At 45.0% G+C, this 18409-nt stretch overlaps 1 protein-coding gene across 18 annotated transcripts in view; it reads left to right on the top strand.

The window, feature by feature from the left end:
* The window catches only part of LOC119466381 (serine/threonine-protein kinase WNK1-like), a 420835-nt gene that overhangs the window by 200084 nt on the left and 202342 nt on the right, over positions 1-18409 (top strand). For 10 of the 18 annotated variants that reach the window (XM_049657238.1, XM_049657241.1, XM_049657236.1 and 7 more), the window contains 2 exons: positions 3026-3109; positions 17491-18135. The exons of 1 other annotated variant lie outside the window; for it this stretch is intronic. In XM_049657238.1, the coding sequence (XP_049513195.1) occupies positions 3026-3109; positions 17491-18135 (729 nt within the window). The remainder of the gene's footprint in view (positions 1-3025; positions 3110-17490; positions 18136-18409) is intronic. 7 more of the 18 variants (XM_049657234.1, XM_049657230.1, XM_049657233.1 and 4 more) reach the window with 7 other exon arrangements.

Here is an 18409-nt window from a genome sequence, read left to right as displayed (position 1 = left end):
TGCAAGCTTCCGCCGAAGTGCCTGCCGACACTCGAGCTCCTTCTCTTGGTGAACTTCACTTTTGCATTTCACTTCCAGATGTGTTCATAAAAACTGGGAATAATTAAGTCGTGGAATGGCGCCGTGAACCAGCGTCTATATTTACCTCGAGGAATCAATATCTAATACAGTAAAACCCCGCTGATACATTTTTAACAGGACCGTAAAAAAAAAAGAACAAACGTAAGAACCGGGAAATGCAAGAACCAGGAAACGGGAGGGAAAAATTGAGAAATGGGACTAGTGTTGAACTGCACACAATATTATTTGAATTCTTACGTGTGAAAAAAGTCGTAGTTTCGCCCGATAGCCGAGGTATCGATTGCAATAGCAAATTAGTAGACAGCTATACAAAGTAAGAATAGTAGTTTTATTAACATATTAATAAGTAGCTTATTAACCATATTAACAAGCATGGTGTCAGTGCCCACAGGTAAACATGAACACATCACACTCGATGAGCGCGGACACGCGCTGTCAAACGCTGGCGTGAGGAATTTAAGCGCCTCTGCAGAAGCGAGGGAAGTGACCTTTGTGCTGTTGTCTATCGCTTCAACGCAAACTGAGCGCCGAGAACACACAGCACACACAAAGCTACGAGCCGCCGACGCACCTACACTGCGTAGACTCTGCCCCCAACGTAGATCGCTTTCAAGATACGGACCCCGCGCCGCCCGCTATCCCTACCGCCTCGTCCCCTCGCCGGTGCCTCGAGCGCAATGGAAGAAGGCGCGCTTCCTCCCTGTTTTTCTTTCTTTCGCACGCGAGATTTAGATGCGGTCGTCGGCTCCTCTCGCACGCTTTCACTCGCACATACAGCATACGGCGTGCGACGACGTCGTTATCGCCCTTGGACTTTATACGGAACATCTATGAGCCAAAAACAATTTTAGGGCCGCAACGCGTCATAGACACCATCTTTAGATAGCAAATACGGATCTCAAGGGCCATACTTTTGCTCGTGGAAACCGAAAATACGTCATAAGTGTCGCCCTCGGCACCTTGGGCGGCCAATGCCATCGTCAAGCAACCAAGCCAAGCGACATGAAAAGTCAAAATGGCCACTCGGGCCGGTGCGGGGTGGCAGTTCGCAACGTATGATGCGGGAGCGGTCCCACAGTTGCGATGTAATAGCGGGGTTACCAATGCATTGGGTTCTATGGGAGCTGTGCCGGGACCAGCCGAAAATGGCGTAACAGCCTGGAAAACGCAGCACCTGGGAACGTAACAGCGGGGTTCTACTGTAGTTCTCAAGAATGAAAATATAGATTGTCGTCCTCAACATGACATTCACACACGTCGAACTTATCTGTGAAGCATTCTTCCTTTCGGCGTAGCATGCAGCATCATGTTGCCTCTGGAGGCTGGAACAACCGTGGGCAAAGCATGACTGCATAGGAAACTTCTTCCTGTTATGAGACGCTTAAACACTTGTGCGCGAAACATTTCACTGGAAAAAAAAATGTCACAAATCGCACGACACCAACAACATGACCACAGTAGCGTCAGACGAAGCAGCACCACCTAAGAGAATACAGAAGTGAAAGCAGAAGCGGTAGAAGTGATGAAAGATGCAATTGCAGCGCCGTTAGTTCGCGTGACCACCACTTCGGCCACCTCCTGAGCAGAGCTGTGAAAGTGAAGTATGCATCTAAGAATGTTCGTGGGCACAGCGCTATGTGTCCGCTTGCTGTTTATTGTGTACACGCTGTGCAAAATAAGGAATAGTGGATTTCAAATTGCTCAGGCTAGAACGCTTCCTTCGTCCTGTATTCAGCTCAGCTCTGCTTGCTGGAGCTCGAACTCGGCAGCTCTGCTAGGCCTAACGCTTGCTGATCAGGATCAACATTGGCTCAAACTTTACGTGCATGGCTTGTTAGGGCTTGCGCATTTCAACTTTACAGGCTTGTTTTGACTAATTTTGAGTGCCTATAATTATACATACAAGCGAAGGTACTGTGGCTGTCCGCGCTTTGTCGATATGACAGCCAATCATGCCGGGTTCAGTTGAATGATGGTCAGCACTGATTTTGTTGGTGTCGTCGACAAGAAAGCCTGTTGAAGTATGACAACTCGTGCTTGTCTGTTGCGTCGTTGTTGGCCTGGTGTGATAAAATGGTCTCAGTGACACACTGTGCTCAATAGTCCGCCAATCGTTGGCGGGAGCATCTTCTTGGTCTCGTATCAACCCAATGTTACCACGCCCTATACCAATTGGGATCAAGCCCGATCCGAATGAAATTCTCGACTGCGATTGACTTCCTCTTGCAGCTTGCGCAAAGGTGCCAATGGTGACCGCGGAATTTGGCCTCGATCTGGCTCGATCGCTCGATCGAGCCAGATCGAGGCCGAGTTATTTTACAGAGTTGTGCAGTTTTCGTCTCCTACATGTTTTGATCATGTTTGTTAGTCAGTGCTTGTCTTTGAGTGCTAATGCTTGCTATATTCTGTTGTATAACTTGTACAGTTTCGTTCACAATGTTAATTTTTTGCTCATTCTGCTAGGTCTATAGACTGCAGTATGTACTAAATGAATAAATAAATAACAGGCTTCGTCAGCAACGTGACATTTTTGAAGTGTCGTCCAAGTGTAACACAGCGTTTTTTTCTATAAGTTTGCTAACCATCAATGATAGGTGGCAACTATGTAGTTCACTGTGCAGTCTGGACAAAGCCCTGGCTGCTTTCTGTTTTAAAGTGGAGTGGCAGTCTTACGCTACACACATTTTCGGCACCACATCGACATAGAGCATACCAGTGGAGTTGCAACCTGGTACACAGCACGAGTGTTTGCAGCATTGCGCATCCGTATTTTCTGGGGACTTTCGCCCAACATTGGGCCGTGCGTGGGACCCTTCCAGAATTAGTTTTGTGACTAATTTGCTAGGGCAGGGTGCATGCACCATGAAAAGAATGGATTGCAGCCATGTCAGTAGTTGTGCTCTAGAAGGGGGGCTTATTCCACAAGGAAACACTTCTCTTTCAGCAGGTTGTCTCGCAGCAGCCACAGTATGCAAGCGCCTTTTCGGCAGTGCCAGTCAGCCCCCACACAAGTCCAGCCCCCCAGACGGTAAGCATGTCTAGGTTGATTGAAGTGTTCCTGATTATATTAAATATTACCTTAGTAAATTGTACATTGTACAGTACTGAAAGCAAGCTAATATGGGCCTGTTATTTTTCAGTTCGTTATTGTCTGCCTTCTTATAGATTAATATAATGTTCCAAGTCTCTTTTACACTTTGAGTCATGAGGCATTGCAAAGAAAAGGTTGCAAGCTTTACAGCAACAGTCTCCTCTCCATCTTTTCAGCCAATTGAGTGTTCCATTTTCGCCTGCTGTTCTCTTCCTGGACATTTATTTCAGAGCCCTTCTGACCTCATTGACTTTGTTACACATGAACTTGTTTCCTGCTTGTTGGTACTTCTAATCATGGATATGTTGCTGCTCTGGATACTGCGTAGCTCCGTGTAGAATTCCTCTGCTGCCTTTATTATGCCGTCGAAATCGCTCATCTCTGATTGCATATACCTTGTTCTTTCCAGAGCCTCACATTTGTTTGTGAGGCTGTGGAACAGGAGGGTGGAGATATGGTAGTTTTTTTTTTTTTCTTTAACAATGAAGTGCAGTGGGCACCAATAAATGTCATGATCACAAATAAAATTTAGTGTAGCTTGCTTTTCATCCTTTGAAATAATTGTAGAATTGAAGGTGGTCAGTGTTCCAGGCATGTACACTTATCCTGAGACCGCTTTTGAGATATCTCTCCTGATTCCATCAGGTAAGTGTAGTGGTGTTCCATTCACAATTAAAAAAAAAGAAGTCTACCCTCACACATTGGAACTATAAAGAACCTGGAACTGCTGTTAGCCCGAGGATTCCTACTATGCGCATGTCTTGAGCAGTAATGTCTTCATTTTTGCCAGTGAAACATGTGCCATACTTAAAAATATAATTGGCCTAATAATTAGTCGGTGATCATGACACATTTTGTGATGTCCTTTGTGGCTAGCTCCCACAACAAAGTGAGCACTCTCTCCACTTCACTGTCGTAAATGTTTTGGCTCTCCATACCTTGACTGTGTAAGCATGTCTTAAGAACTTATTCACGATGGGAAGGCACCATGTTTGTAGTTTTGTGACATTTTTGTTTTTACAGCAAATTTCAAGTTTACCAAATCTGTGATTCCTTTCTCCATCATCTTGACCTGCTTTTAGGCTGTTAAATATTATACAAGGTGTGTTCAGATAAGGAAAGACTAAAACGGGGTCCCGACTATTTTAAAAGTTCAGCAAAATTATTATATGAGGTGGGAAAATACCCCTGTAGAAAGGAATCAACATTGTTTTTCGAAAGTTAGCCCGAATTTCTTGAAAAAAAAATGATTATTTCACTAATGGGGAAGAAAAGAGCGTTTTAACAACTTGCAGATTTTATAAATTCGAAGGCCTATCACTCTAAAATAAATGCATTGTACCTCACCCTAATTTTTTCGTAAATCTACACAACTATTACTATTGGTCCACAGGATGTTAAATTTATGTGACCCACGGTATGCTTTTTAAAAACTGTCAAACTTTGGTTTTTGAGCAACTGCCTCTGACTAACCACAAAGTTAGGGGAGTTTTTTGGGGGCCATTTTAGCACGGACGGTGGAGCTGAAAAATATTTGACAAATCTTCAGAAGGTTTATCGCAAACTAAAAAAAAAATTAGGTATGCAACTACACCACATATTTATTTTTTTATAAATTAAAGAAATACCTGAATTGCCAGAATATTGATGTGAAAAATATTGATGAGAAAAATAACAATCGCCAATTTTTATGGAATATTTTATAGAACACAGTATAAATTCATTGATACGATTTCCCGATGCCAATGTCTGCGATCGAGAATCTAAAAAAGGGACCCAATGTTGTTCCGTTTATTTTTTACCTGTTCGCACGTTCCTGGAAAACCCGATGTTTTGGCACCAACGTTGTAAGTTCGGAAAGTGCGATCATATGATAAGTTTTCCAGCCATTAGATCCCATGCAAATGAGCAAAATGTGCAAGGGGTGCAATTGAGAAGATTATATAGCCGCCTGCCGCAGCAGCTTCACCGCAATACTCGCCCTTCCGTCTCACGTGAAAATGCTGGCACGCACTCAGTTTCTTATTCCGGTACCAGCAACTCTTCTCCGAGGTTGTCACAGAATGTATTCTCAGCTATCGCCGCCAAGCCTATTGCGATAAGCATCTTTGCCTGTCTGTTTTACAGCACGTGGGCCGTAGTGCCATTAGTAGCATACTGCACTACAGTTGAGTCTGTAAAATTTTTTAGTCACTTCGGATCGTATATTTTTTTGGTTAGTACATTTTTGCTTGCGTTTTTTTCCAAAACATCTGAACGAGGTTCTACTGTTCCCACCTTGGACTGGTAAATCTAATACTGCAAGAGCGTGTTGCATTACTTAATTCAGAAAATTTTGCCTATTTTGAGACACATATATGCTCATCCCAAAAATGTCTCATTCTAATAATGACATAAATATTACATTCATATTGGATTCTGAATTCAATAATTTTGTTGTAGTAAGGACGAGTGACTCAGATTGTGTCTTTTTTAGCCATGAAATGAGTTGAGCTCGAGTTTTCAGGGCTCCCCATATTCGTACTACGGTACGTTTAGGAAGCAAACATGTGAAAGCGTGTACAGCAAGTTTTTTAAGATTAGTCGGGGGAACCTATTTCTGACACTGATGTCTAATTGCTATCTGAAATGCTCCTCCCCATGTACATACATCAGCCTAGTGGGAAAGCGCGATGATGCCACTCCAGTGGATCTTCAGATGAGGACAGTCACAAAGCAGGCCCGAATATTTTTCATTTTCACTTGAAGTTTTACATTAGGCATGAAAATCCTTCCACACCTCAGACTACTTTTCCAAGACAATTTTTACGCCCACAAGAATTCTTAACAGAGACAAGGTGCAAAAATATTGTTATTGAGTTGCAAAACGTTGTAAACTTTAAAAGCACATGGTATAGTTTTCTACAAGTTAACCTTTTACTCTGCATCTATGCTACTGCTCACACAGAATTAAGGCAAACTGAATTAAATTAATCTTAGCATGGTGCATCTTAGCATGGTGCAGAAGAAAACAATTAATGTTCTTTTTTAAAAGACAAGGCAGAAATGGGGGTTATTTAATTGTGATGGTAGTTTAAGAAAAAGTATGCAACTCTTTAAGTGTTTTACGTGCTTGTATTCCATGCGGCTCACAATATGGCTTCTTTGGATAGGACTGCAATATTCTGGAGTATAGCCTTTAGTGTTCCTAAATAGCCTTTTGTGCAGCCACCAAGATCATTCAATGCACAAGTGATTTTGTGAACATTGTAGCTGGTAAACTTAAAAACATTTTCTTACTGCATGTGAAGAAGGATGAGGTAGAAGCCTTCAGAGAACGGAAGAAAGAAGAATGGAAAGGTATCAGGTGGGTCCAAGACAACCCACATGTGTAAGAACGTAAAATCTGACCAAGAAAATTCCTTGTACGTAGTGCAGTGCACAAACACAAAATGGAAGAAGCTGTGAATCTGTAGTTTTCAAAACTAGCTTGCCTGAGTGATTATTACTGGTTATTGGTAATGCAAATAAACTCTTTCCGAAATCGTAAACCTGGAGCTGTAGTTCTTGCACTTTCATATGACTTCCTTACACCCTCCCTTTCAACCCACGTTGCGAATGATAAATTAGTCAACCTCTGTTAGCCTCGTGATAGCTTTTCAATAACCTGCCATTATGATAATGCTCGGGTTCAACAGTGAAGTAGATAAAAATTTGTAGTCTACATTGAAAACATTTATTTTTAATGGAATATAGCAGCACATTTTTGCACGAAGGTCATCAAGAGATGGTCCTCAAGTAATTTTACAGAAGTTGGTAATTTTTTTTATTCAAAGAATAACAAATTATGCGCCGATCTTACTTTTCATGCCATCTTTTTTTTAATTTGCCATCCAGTTTCAAGCAAAAGCAAGAAATTGGTGAACACAGTATTTTGTAAATTGTGTAGCACTTATCAAACAACAGAGAGAAAAAAAATTGAACCTGAACCCTTATTCAAGGCACTTCAAAAAAAGCTGTACTCAAGGCACTGACCACGGTGCTGGTGAAAGAACAAGACAACGACAAGAAGCGCATCACCATAGCACCGACTGACTTGTTTTGGCTTGACGCTGCAAGCTACACCAAGTGCTGCTAGGCAAACACCCCCATTGCATCTGGTAGAGGTGCGGGGTTTCTCTTCCACATCCTGAAACTCCGCAGTCGGACACTACCACCTGCTCCTGCGATGAATGATCCCACACCGTCCCAGGCTGCTGCTCCCGTGCTCCCGACCTTTGTCAGCCCTAGCATCATCCGGCAGTGCAATCCTGCTATATTTAGCGGAGCAGACGACCTGGCCTGCCAAATATGACAGTGTAAGCGCCTATAATAAGTAGGACGACCGCGCCAAGCTCACTGATGTAAGCTTTTGTTTGACGGGCGGGGCGAACCTATGGTTCAGAAATCATGAATCCAGTTTTACCACCTGGTTTGCTTTCACGAGCACTTTGACTGAGGTCTTCGGATGTCCTGCAGTTCGCCGCCTCTGTGCTGAGCAGCGATTGCGTGGTCGGGCTCAACGCTATGACGAGAGCTTTACCAGCTACATTGAAGACGTGCTCTCACTCTGCAGGCGCGTCAACTCGTCCATGGAGCAGTTCATTCGCCAGGAAGTCGCGTGTCAACTGTCTCTGGCGACTAGCCCTCCTGAGACGGTGACATCCTTGGCTCCTTCACTTCGCCACATGATTCAAACGCAAGTTGCCTAGGCGCTGCCACCTGCCTCTTTTCAGCAGTCAGTTCCTGGACTGCTGACTTGCGCTAATGCTGTCGCCCGTCCATACGTTCCTCCGGCTCCTGATGTCTACCAGACCACCGGCGCCTTCCATGTGCTGCCGCCACAGTACTTGGCCGCTGGAGCCCGTCGTCAACCCATGGCGGACACCCAATAACCAGCCAATATGCTGGTTATTGGGTGTCATCGTCATCGTCATGCAGTTTCCCGGACCATGTAGGACGATTCTGCCGCTGTCACAGCTTCCGTTAACCTGAAAGTGGAGGCGCCTCAAGTTACATGCCTTGACTTCAGCGTCATGACTTGTCTAATCTTACTCTGGCCTAGTCTTCAAGTCGCCGGCTCTGTCAATACAGGCCGGTCGCCTTCCCAAGGTCGCCGATTCATTTCCCCAATGGTTCGCTGACCCAGCCAAGCCTGAGAGGAAAACTAACAGTTGCAATTCTAGAGGCAGTAACTGCAATTACATCGAACATTTCAAGGCCTCATTTGCCCGCTCTGAACGAAATTGAACTGTCTGTTGACATCGTCATCGTACATGCACTTATTGACACTAAAACCGCTGTTTCAATTATTAGTGAGAAGCTTTGCCGCAATTTGAGCCAAGTGACCACTCCACTTACCCCTCTATCTCTGCATCTGTTGACATCGTCATCGTACATGCAATTATTGACACTAAAGCCGCTGTTTCTATTATTAGTGAGAAGCTTTGCCTCAATTTGAGCCAAGTGACCACTCCACTTACCCCTCTATCTCTGCATACGGCAACTTTGCATCGCATTCAGCCTTCAGCATCATGCACAGCCCGGGTCTTCATTCAAAGCGTTATGTATGTTGTCGAATTTGTTGTCCTATCTCGTTTCTCGCATGACGTCATTCTTGGATGGAATTTCCTATCAGTCAGTCAAGGTCTTGTCGACTGTGCTTGTTCCAAACTTGCTATATCAGTGTCGTGCTTTGACCCTGATGACCACTATTTTCCTAAAGTTGTTGCCACCTCTTATATTGACATCGCATCTTTCTCAGCTGCTCTGGTCTCCGTGTCATGTAACTGTGCCACCAACTCATCGGTTCTGTTTATGCCGTCGGCCACTTGTGCAAGCCACTGGAACTTTCTGCTTCCATTTGCTGTCGTCACTTTTTGCGACGGTTCTGCTGCCCTTTACTGGCAAGGCTTCCACTTGCCCATCATCCCTACTCCGCGGCAACTGCCTATGGAGCTCGGAATCTTTTGATCGTGTTCTTCTGGCTACCATGTTTGGTGATACGGCATCACTTCCGATTTGTTCTGTCCCTCCTCCCACCGCAACCGGTGCCTTATGGACTTCTTCACTCATGCTTTCAACTCAGAACTCATACCTGTCCAGCACACAGAAATTATCATGCTCCTCCGGTGTTTTCGCGCCACATTCAATATCGACCAACTGTTCTTGGGCGAGCGTCATCAGTCGTTGACCATATCAACACCGGTCAAAAAACCCCATTGCGCCAGCGTCTGTATCGTGTGTTTTATTTATTTATTTATTTATTTATTTATTTATTTATTTATTTATTTATTTATTTATTTATTTCATATACTTTCAAGGCCCGAAGGCATTATAGAAAGGAGTGGAGTCAAAAACTAAAAATAATGCAGTAAAAATACAAACAAAAATATTAACAAATGGCATTCTGAATAGCGGTCTTGAAATTGGTAGGGTCAGTGATGAGTTCGACTGATGCGGAAAGGCGATTCCAGTCTGTGCTTGTCCTAGGGATGAATGAGTCACTGTACCGGTTTGTGCGGCACAAAGGCACCCCCCGACTTTGAGGCTGTGGTGAGTGCGGGACGAAATATAAGACGGAGGGGCAAGAAGGGTTTCTTTTAAAAGGGGGTTCAAATGAGAAAACTTTGTGAAAAAGGGAGAGACGGGAACACTTGCGGCATGACGAAAGATCAGGTAAGTTAAGAGTTAGTTTCATTGAGGAGATACTTGCATAGCGAGAATAATTAGACAAGATAAAGCGTGCACTGCGGTTTTGAATACTCTCTAGAGTGGAAACTAATGAAGACTGAGTCGGATCCCAAATGGCTGAAGCATACTCCAAGTTGGAGCGAACCAAAGTTTTGTATAAAGTTAGTTTCAAGGAGGAAGGTGCGGAGCTAAAATTACGGCGCAAGTAACCAAGCATGTGGTTAGCGTTATTAGTAACATAGTCGATATGCGGATGCAAGAAAGGTTATTTGATATGTGAAGGCCGAGATATTTGTAAGAGGTAACTGACGTCACAGGTGCATCATTAATAAAGTAGGTGTGAATGGCAGTGCTACGAGATATGCGCATGGCCTTGCATTTATTTGAATTTAGTTGCATACACCAATTAGAACACCACTCAGTTACGCAGTTAAGATCGTCCTGCAGTTCTTGGGAATCGGAAGGAGTAGTAATTTTACGGTAAATAACACAGTCATCCGCGAATAGTTTTATGGAGGAAGAAAGAACGCAGTTCGGAAGATCGTTAATATAGATTAAAAAGAGAAGTGGACCCAGGACTGAGCCTTGACTCAAGGCTCAGTCTTGGGTCCGACAATATAACAGCAGAAAACACATTGGTACACTTCAAAATTTTTGAATTAGGCAGTCTGGGCCGGCAGAGGAAGACGTTTTTTGATTCCTAATTAGGCAGCTGACACCAACCCAGTCAATAGAAATTGAATCCATGGGCAAAAAACCTGAATTGGATACAAGCGGTAATCTATGTGAAGAAAATACATCATTAAATACATTGCAGCACTCTTCAGGAGCAACAGGTTCATCATTAGGGTATGTTAATTGGATGATTTTACTTGGAGTACCATTAATTATGGTCCAGAATTTACGAGGATTGGTTTGCACAAGTGACGGAAGTGTGACAGAATAAAAATGCTGCTTCGCACTAGCGGCAGCTGCGTTGTAGTCACTTACAGTGCGGTAGTAAGCGGACCAAGTAACTTCACTGCGTGAAGCTTTTGCGCGAGGAAACAACCGCTTTTTTTTTTTTTGTTGCGAAGTCTTTTCAAAAAGGGGTTGAACCAAGGGGACCGTGGCTTGCAAACGACTGTTCTCTCCGGCATGAAGCGTTCAATAAGCGACAGCAATTTATTTTTAAAAATGCACCAGTTTTCTTCAACACAACGCTGGTCGCAATTAGTGATGTAAGAAGCTGCGAAATTTCCATTTCAGCGGTAATGGAAGCCAAGTCGGCTTTGCTGTAATCGCGAATGACCTTCGCAGTTTTTTTAGCAGTTGTCCGTGTGTTGATATCAAAAGTGAGTGCAAGGTGATCACTTAAGCATTTTAAATAATGAATTCGGGAAACTACATCAGGGTTCGTAGTGACAATCAGATCAAGAATGTTAGAGGAAGAGGCAGACACGCGTGTAGGTTTCAGTACAAGCTGAGTGAAGTGGAAGTCCAAGCAAGTGTTCAAAAACTGGCTACTCTGAGAAGACTGGGACTTTGCCGTGTCGTTATGCCAAATGATATCGGGAAAGTTGAAGTCCCCGAGAAGAAAAGATAGTGAGTTAGGGTATCTGACAACTAATTTGTTTATTGCGTCATGAAGGTCATCGCAAAATGACGTCGAAGCAGTTGGAGGGCGGTAACATGTGAATGACATCTCTGTTGTCGAGTACAACGCGCGTGCAAACAAGTTCTAGCGGTGTTTCTATGGAAACGGAGTTAGAAGTGAACGTCTCAGTAACTGCAATCAAGACACCTCCGCCTGTTTGCACACCACGATCGCAGCAATAACATGAATACAGTTTCTCACAATTAAAAATTTCGCTATTTTTTATCTTAGCAGAGAGCCATGTTTCGGTGACACATGCGATGTCAGCAGCGCATGAATCAATCAGTGAGGACATTGCAGCACGTTTATTTAGTAAGCTTCGCACGTTAGTGAAAAAAACTGATATGCTATTATTCCATTGTGCATATGCTAGTTATGTTGTAATATTACCTTCGACAGTTTGACGCGAACGAACTGAAGCGCGTGCTGCACGTGGCATGTCGACTTCGCATACATTGTCAGTGGTAGAACAGTAAACGTAACACTTCTTGTTCAAAAATAGCCTGTTTAGCTGTAATGAGTTTGGTTGGCCTGATGCCTTAGCAAAATCTAGTAACTTTTTTCTAGACTGGCGCGTTGCTCGGCAAAAATCTTCGCCCACAGATACCCCGGTGGATTTCAGATTAGATTTTAGTGCCAGAATTTTATCCTTTAGTTTTGAGCAAGAAAATTTAATGATAATCGGGCGAGTATTATTAGCAGTGTACAAGACAAGTCGGTGGGCTCTACATACCATATTCTCGGGGACCTTAAACTGAAGATGATGAGATAAAATTTCACATACTAATTTTTCGGACTGCGCCCATGTTTCTGACGGATTGTCGGAAATACCATAAAATATTAAGTTATCACGGCGGGAGCGGTGTTCTAGATCATCGAGACATGTCAGGAGAGAGGCATTTTCATTTTTGACGGCGTGAGCTACGGCTGAAGGTATGTCAGTTGAAGACGGGTTGAGCTCAAGTGATTCAACAAGCGATTCAACTGTCGTTAATCTAGTGGTTAAATCGGACACTCTATTAGTTAATTCAGCTTGTCTTTTTTTTAATTCGGCGAGGCCACTCATTACCTCTGTGTGTCGTGAATCTATTTTTGCTGAAAGGGCAGAAATTGCTGCAAGAAGTTCTTTATACTGCTTGTCGGTTTCGGGTCCTGGATTAAGTTCAATGTCACCACATAGGATGAGTAGCCTTGCAACAAACACACATTCACACAGTGAGGCAAAAAGTACACTTGGGCACAAGAAAAGCAGCAGACAGGCATAACTCGTACGTTTAGAATAAAGAGATGAAGCTTCACAAACCTGCATGTAGAAGCAAAAGGGGTTTAGCGGCGACTGCATGGTTGCCACTTTCCCGTGCCCACTGAAAGTGGCCGGACGAAGGCAGCTGCTTAAGTAGAGCCTAAAGGAAGATGTCGCTCCTGGCGGCAGTGAGTCCGTGTGCAAAGGTGTGAAGATGGTGCCCTTGATTACTTGCTGGCACCAAAGATCTTGACTTGCGTCAGATAGCAGGACTGGCAGCGGTTTAGGCGAGTCAGGAAGGACCAGCACTGGCGAAACCGCACATGCGCAGGTCGACGGATACAGCCATGCTCCAAGAAGTGCGACCAACTGCATGTAGAAGCAAAAAGGGTTTAGCGACGACTGCATGGTTGCCGCTTTCCCGTGCCCACTCACGGCTGTATGCCGGATTAGCGACCCGCAGGTTGACGACATGCTAGAGCGGGGCATCATCCAGCCCTCTAACAGACCCTGGGCATCTCCTTTTGTTCTCGCTAAAAAAAAGATGGCTTCATAAGGTTCTGTGTCAGCTATTGCCGCCTTAACCGAATAACGCGCAAAGATGTCTGTTCTGCTGCGCATCGACGATGCCTTGGACAATCTACAGGAAGCGAAATTCTTTTCCTCACTGGGTCTGCACTCCGGGTGCTGGCAAGTGCCAGTGGCACAGATGGATCGTCAAAATACAGTCTTTGTAACACCTGATCGGCTATATGAATTCACCGTCATGCCCTTTGATCTCTGCAACGCGCCTACCACTTTCAAATGAATGATGGACGCCATTCTTCGAGGTCTGAAGTGGAATACGTGTCTGTTATTTAGATGACTTGGTTTTTTCCACTGATTTTGCGTCCCACCTCAGCCACCTCGATTAAGTCCTTGCGTGCCTCTCTATTGCAGGACTGCAACCAAATTTAAAGAAATGCCACTTCAGCGTTCGCAAGCTTACTATTCTCAGTTATGCGGTTTCAAAAGACAGTATCCTGCCAGACCCTACGAAACTTAGCGCGATGTCCGAGTTCCTAAAGCCAACTAACATGAAACAGCTTCGCAGCTTCATATTTCTGACGCTTCGTTCTTAATTTTGCCTCTACCATCACCACCCCCCCTGTGTTCTCCTGTTCCTGGGTCGCCAGGATGGCTCCTCTTACGGTGGGGAGTGACTCTACTGAACGCACTGGCCACGGTGCTAGTAAAAGTAGAAGACTGCAATGAGAAGTGCTTGCTCGCTCACTTCGCTATATTACTGACTGACTTGATTCGGCCTACCTCTGCAAGCTTCAAGTGCTGCTCAGCAAACACCCCCATTGTTTGCCTTAATTCCACTTGAGAGGTGGCATAGATGTGGAGTAAAAAGGTTAACATGTAGAAAACTGTGTCCTCTATACCACATGCGTCTAAAGTTTGCAATGTGTTGCGACTCGATAACAAGATTTTTGCACCTTGTGTCAGGTAAGATTTCTTGTGTGTGAAAAAAAATGTGTGTTGGAAAAGTAGTCGCAGTTCCGCAGTGTAGAAGGATTCGTAATGTAAAACTTTAGGTGAAAATGAAAAATACGAGGTGTGTTCAAAAAGAAACCGAACTTTTTAAATAGCACGCCAACCGGCAGAGGGAGTGCGCAGCGGCTACTGAGCGCTAGTAGCGGCACGTTTAGACAAGAAACAGTCATTTGCCGCGTTTCGCTATGACTGTTAGTTCGCAAGCTGCTGCCGCTAAAGTGAGCACATGAACAAGCTGTTCTTTGGATTGGTGCCAAAGTTACAATGAAGGAATTGGAAGAACAGTGTGTGTGTGTGTGTGTGTGTGTGTGTGTGTGTGTGTGTGTGTGTGTGTGTGTGTGTGTGTGTGTGTGTGTGTGTGTGTGTGTGTGTGTGTGTGTGTGTGTGTGTGTGTGTGTGTGTGTGTGTGTGTGTGTGTGTGTGTGTGTGTGTGTGTGTGAAGTTCTGCTACAAACTTGGGAAAACTTTCAGAGAGACATTTCAGTTGCTTAGCCAAGCATATGGGGAGGACTGTATGAGTCGCACTCAGTGCTATGATTGGTTAAAGCGTTTTGAAGATGGAAGAATGTCGGACGGTGACGATCCTAAGCCTGGACGACCTTCCACGTCCACAGATGATGACTTGTCGAGAGAGTTCAAACTGTGATTCGTGGAAATGTTCATTTGACTGTTCGAGAAGTCACTGACGAAATAGGTATCAGCATAGGATCATGTCATGAAATTTTGAGTGACAAAAAAACTGGGATGCCTCGTGTCAGTACAAAATTCGTGCCGCGTTTGTTGACTGACGAACAGAAGCAGACCTGTGTTGAAATCGGCCAGGAACTGCTCGCCGCTGACAATGACGATGAAAACTTTCTTAAGAACATCATAACAGGCGAACAGACATGGGTTTATGGCTATGATGTTGAAACGAAAGTGCAGTCATTGCAGTGGAGGGGAATGAAGGTGATGTTGGTTGTTTTTTGACTGCAAAGGCATTGTCCATCAGGAATTTGTGCCACATGGTCAGACGGTAAACAAAGAAGTTTACCAGGGAATCTTAGAACATTTGAGAGATTCTGTGTGCAGTAAGAGGCCTTCCAAACACAACAACTGAGCCCTGAAATTGCACCCTTCGTCGAGGCAAATCAACCTGGGCCACGATTGTCACTGGTGGCCTTGACCTGGCCACCTACCGAAGCCGATAAGAGGCCTGAATTGTGGGAAATCAGGCTTGGATGTTGCATCACGACAATGCCCCGGCTCACGCATCGCTCCTTGTCCGCAGCTACTTAGTGAAACACCGCACTCCTGCTGTGCCCATATTCTACGGGCCTTGCCCCAACCGACTTTTTTCTATTCCCCAAGCTGAAAACCACCTTGAATGGACATCGTTTCCAAACCATAGAGGAGATCCAGGACAATGCGAGAAGAGACCTGTGCGCCATTCCAGAAAGTGCGTTCCAAGAGGCTTTCCAAAAACGGAAGAAAAGATGGAAAGAGTGCATTGCCAGTAGAGGGGAGTACGTTGATAGGGACAGCACTTAAAATATTGTACCATAAGCAATAAAGGTGTCATAGCAAAAGTTCGGTTTCTTCTTGAACACACGTCGTATTCGGGCCTCTTTTGTGACTGTCCTCATCTGAACATAACCAGCTGGCTTATCCACTGGAGTAGCCCCATCGCGCTTTCCCACTAGACAGGTGCATCGTTGATGTACAGCCTTGGAACTTTTTAACAATATCGCACGAGCGTCGACCATACGGCGTGTTAGCGGCCTTGTAGCGGCGAGGGATGGCGGGATTGGCAACTTTATGTGCGGTCGTGCAAGGTGAATTCTAGTGAACTCTAGGTGAATATTTTTCAGCTTTACCATCTTAGCTAAAATGGCCCAAAAAAGCTCTTAACTTCAAGGTCAGTCAGAGGCAGTTGCTCAAAAACCAAATGTTGCCAGTTTTTTTAGCAGCATACCATGGGTCACATAAGTTCAACATCCTGTGGGGGAATACTAATAGTTGTTTAGATTTACCAAAAAAATTTAGGCGAGGTACAGTGCATTAGTTTCAGAGTGGTAGGGCTTCGAATTTGTAAAATGTGCAAGCCATTAAATCCCTCTTTTCCACCTTTCTTGAAATATGAATTTGCAGAACGAAGGTTGATTCCATTCTACAGAGATATTTTCCCACCTTGTATAGAAATTTCGCTGCAAACTAAAAATAGTGGGGGCCCCCCTTATACACTATACATGCTTGGATTGACGCATTTCATGCATTTTTCGGAATGATGTCACGCCAACTTGGGCCACTGGATATGTGCAACTGGGCACGTGCCATCGAACTGGGCAATGTACCACTGTCCCCAGATAGACAAGGAGTGAATAAGTTGGTGACAGCTACCGAGAAGTGAAAAGATCAGCATTGGGAAACAGCCAAGTGTGAAGGAAGGAGTGACATGAGCAAAATAGGATCAGAGCATGCATTCAGTGGGGAGCTACAGAGAAGTGAACATGTTGCATAACTGAAAACTGAACAAGTCTGCTATACAGAAGTGACAAATTTGGCATTATGTTGTGTTGCTAGACTGCTTCAATACTAATCACATTTACATCAACATTAATTTTGAGATGGGTTCTGCCACAATTTTTTTTATTACATTCTTCCTTAGTGATAAATATATTCTGAGGTGGATGCCCAAAATTGGTGACATCTTATGAAAGTTGTTTTTCTTTGAAAAAATATAACTCCACAGTAATATGGTAGATGAACCTTACTGATACAGGGTATTGCGTAAGTATGTGGGACTTATTTGAATTTGAAGGCCATATTTTTACCAAGCGGGCAACTACTTAAGAGTCCTTAACAAGCCATACGATCTAGAAAAACAGCATATTCATTTAGAGACCTTTATAAGGAAGGGACACTTAAGAGCTGCATTAAATCAGTGGTAAGGTATTCTTTCAAAATTTAACTTGAAAGAAAAATGATTATCACTGGAGAAAGGATTTACTTTTCTTTATGGCAAAGTATTTTCTCTGGCTGTTTTGACAAGAGTTGCTTTAGAATGGCCTTCCTTGTCGATGTCCTTTCTGGCTTACCGCCCATGATAAGTGTTTCGCGCAATTGCTCAAGCATAATCGGCTAGTACGTCTTATGTTGAAGGCTTTCGTGCATCACAAAAGTGCGGCAGCGAAGACGTCTCTGTTGAAGGCGCAGGTTTCTTCAGCACCGGGGCCCCCTCAGCCCAGTGGAGCAGCAGCAGCAGCAGCAACGGACGCTCAGCCGCCACCGCAGGTAGGAGGTCGTGTGCGCCCCCCACCACTGAACGAGCTTCCCCGATTGGTGCAGCTGGCCAGGGGCAGCCCCCAGAGCCCCGCCATCCTTGTGTCCCCTCCGCGATCATTTACGCCGATCCCAGCGTGCGTTGCCAATGGTGACGTGTTTGCGCCAAGTGCATTTGAGCTGCTGCCGCCACCTGCGCGCCGCAACTCGCGCCAGCTCGTGGCGTCTGCACGGTCGTTGTCGGCCAGCGACCTCAGCATCATCACCGTGGTCTCTGCTGCACTGGAGCCTCGTCGGGAAGTCGGGGCATCGCTGGATGCTGAGCGCCTCGAAGCGGCACTGCTGGGGCGCGAGATGGAGCAGTCATTTCGTGCGTCAGGCCGCCGAATCATGGCACAGGGCGTGACAACCATTGCCAGCGTGCGTGGCGGCAGTCTTGTGCGGAGCACCTTTTCGGCAGAGGCGGCGAGCCGCAAGCTTTCAGTGCCGGACCCTCCGCCAGCATCGGCAGTGCCCCTGGCCCGTCCTGCCTCATGCCACCAGCTGAGCACCGTCCTGGCAGGCAGTGCCAAGGTAGTGGCGGGGATGCGGCGCGCCGGTGGCGGCTTCTTTTCTCCCATGGCTGTCGCTGCACGGCTTTGTGTCCAAGGATGAGCATGTCTCGCTTTCTTTGTTCTCTGTCTGGGGAGCTTCACTGCAGCATGCGACTGCACTCTCTCTCTTTCTCTCTCACTCAAACACTGGCCGTCCAGACTCCACACACTCTCACGTTGATCATAGTTGCATAGACTTCGAATCTGTGCAGCGGCCCACGTGTTACAGTATAGTGACTAGGGCTTGGCAAGCA

This window comes from Dermacentor silvarum, chromosome 10 (genome assembly GCF_013339745.2).
Source record: "Dermacentor silvarum isolate Dsil-2018 chromosome 10, BIME_Dsil_1.4, whole genome shotgun sequence".
Taxonomy (NCBI): Eukaryota; Metazoa; Arthropoda; class Arachnida; order Ixodida; family Ixodidae; genus Dermacentor; species Dermacentor silvarum.
The sequence above is the reverse complement of the archived record's forward strand: the minus strand, read 5'-3'. Positions and strand labels throughout refer to the sequence as shown.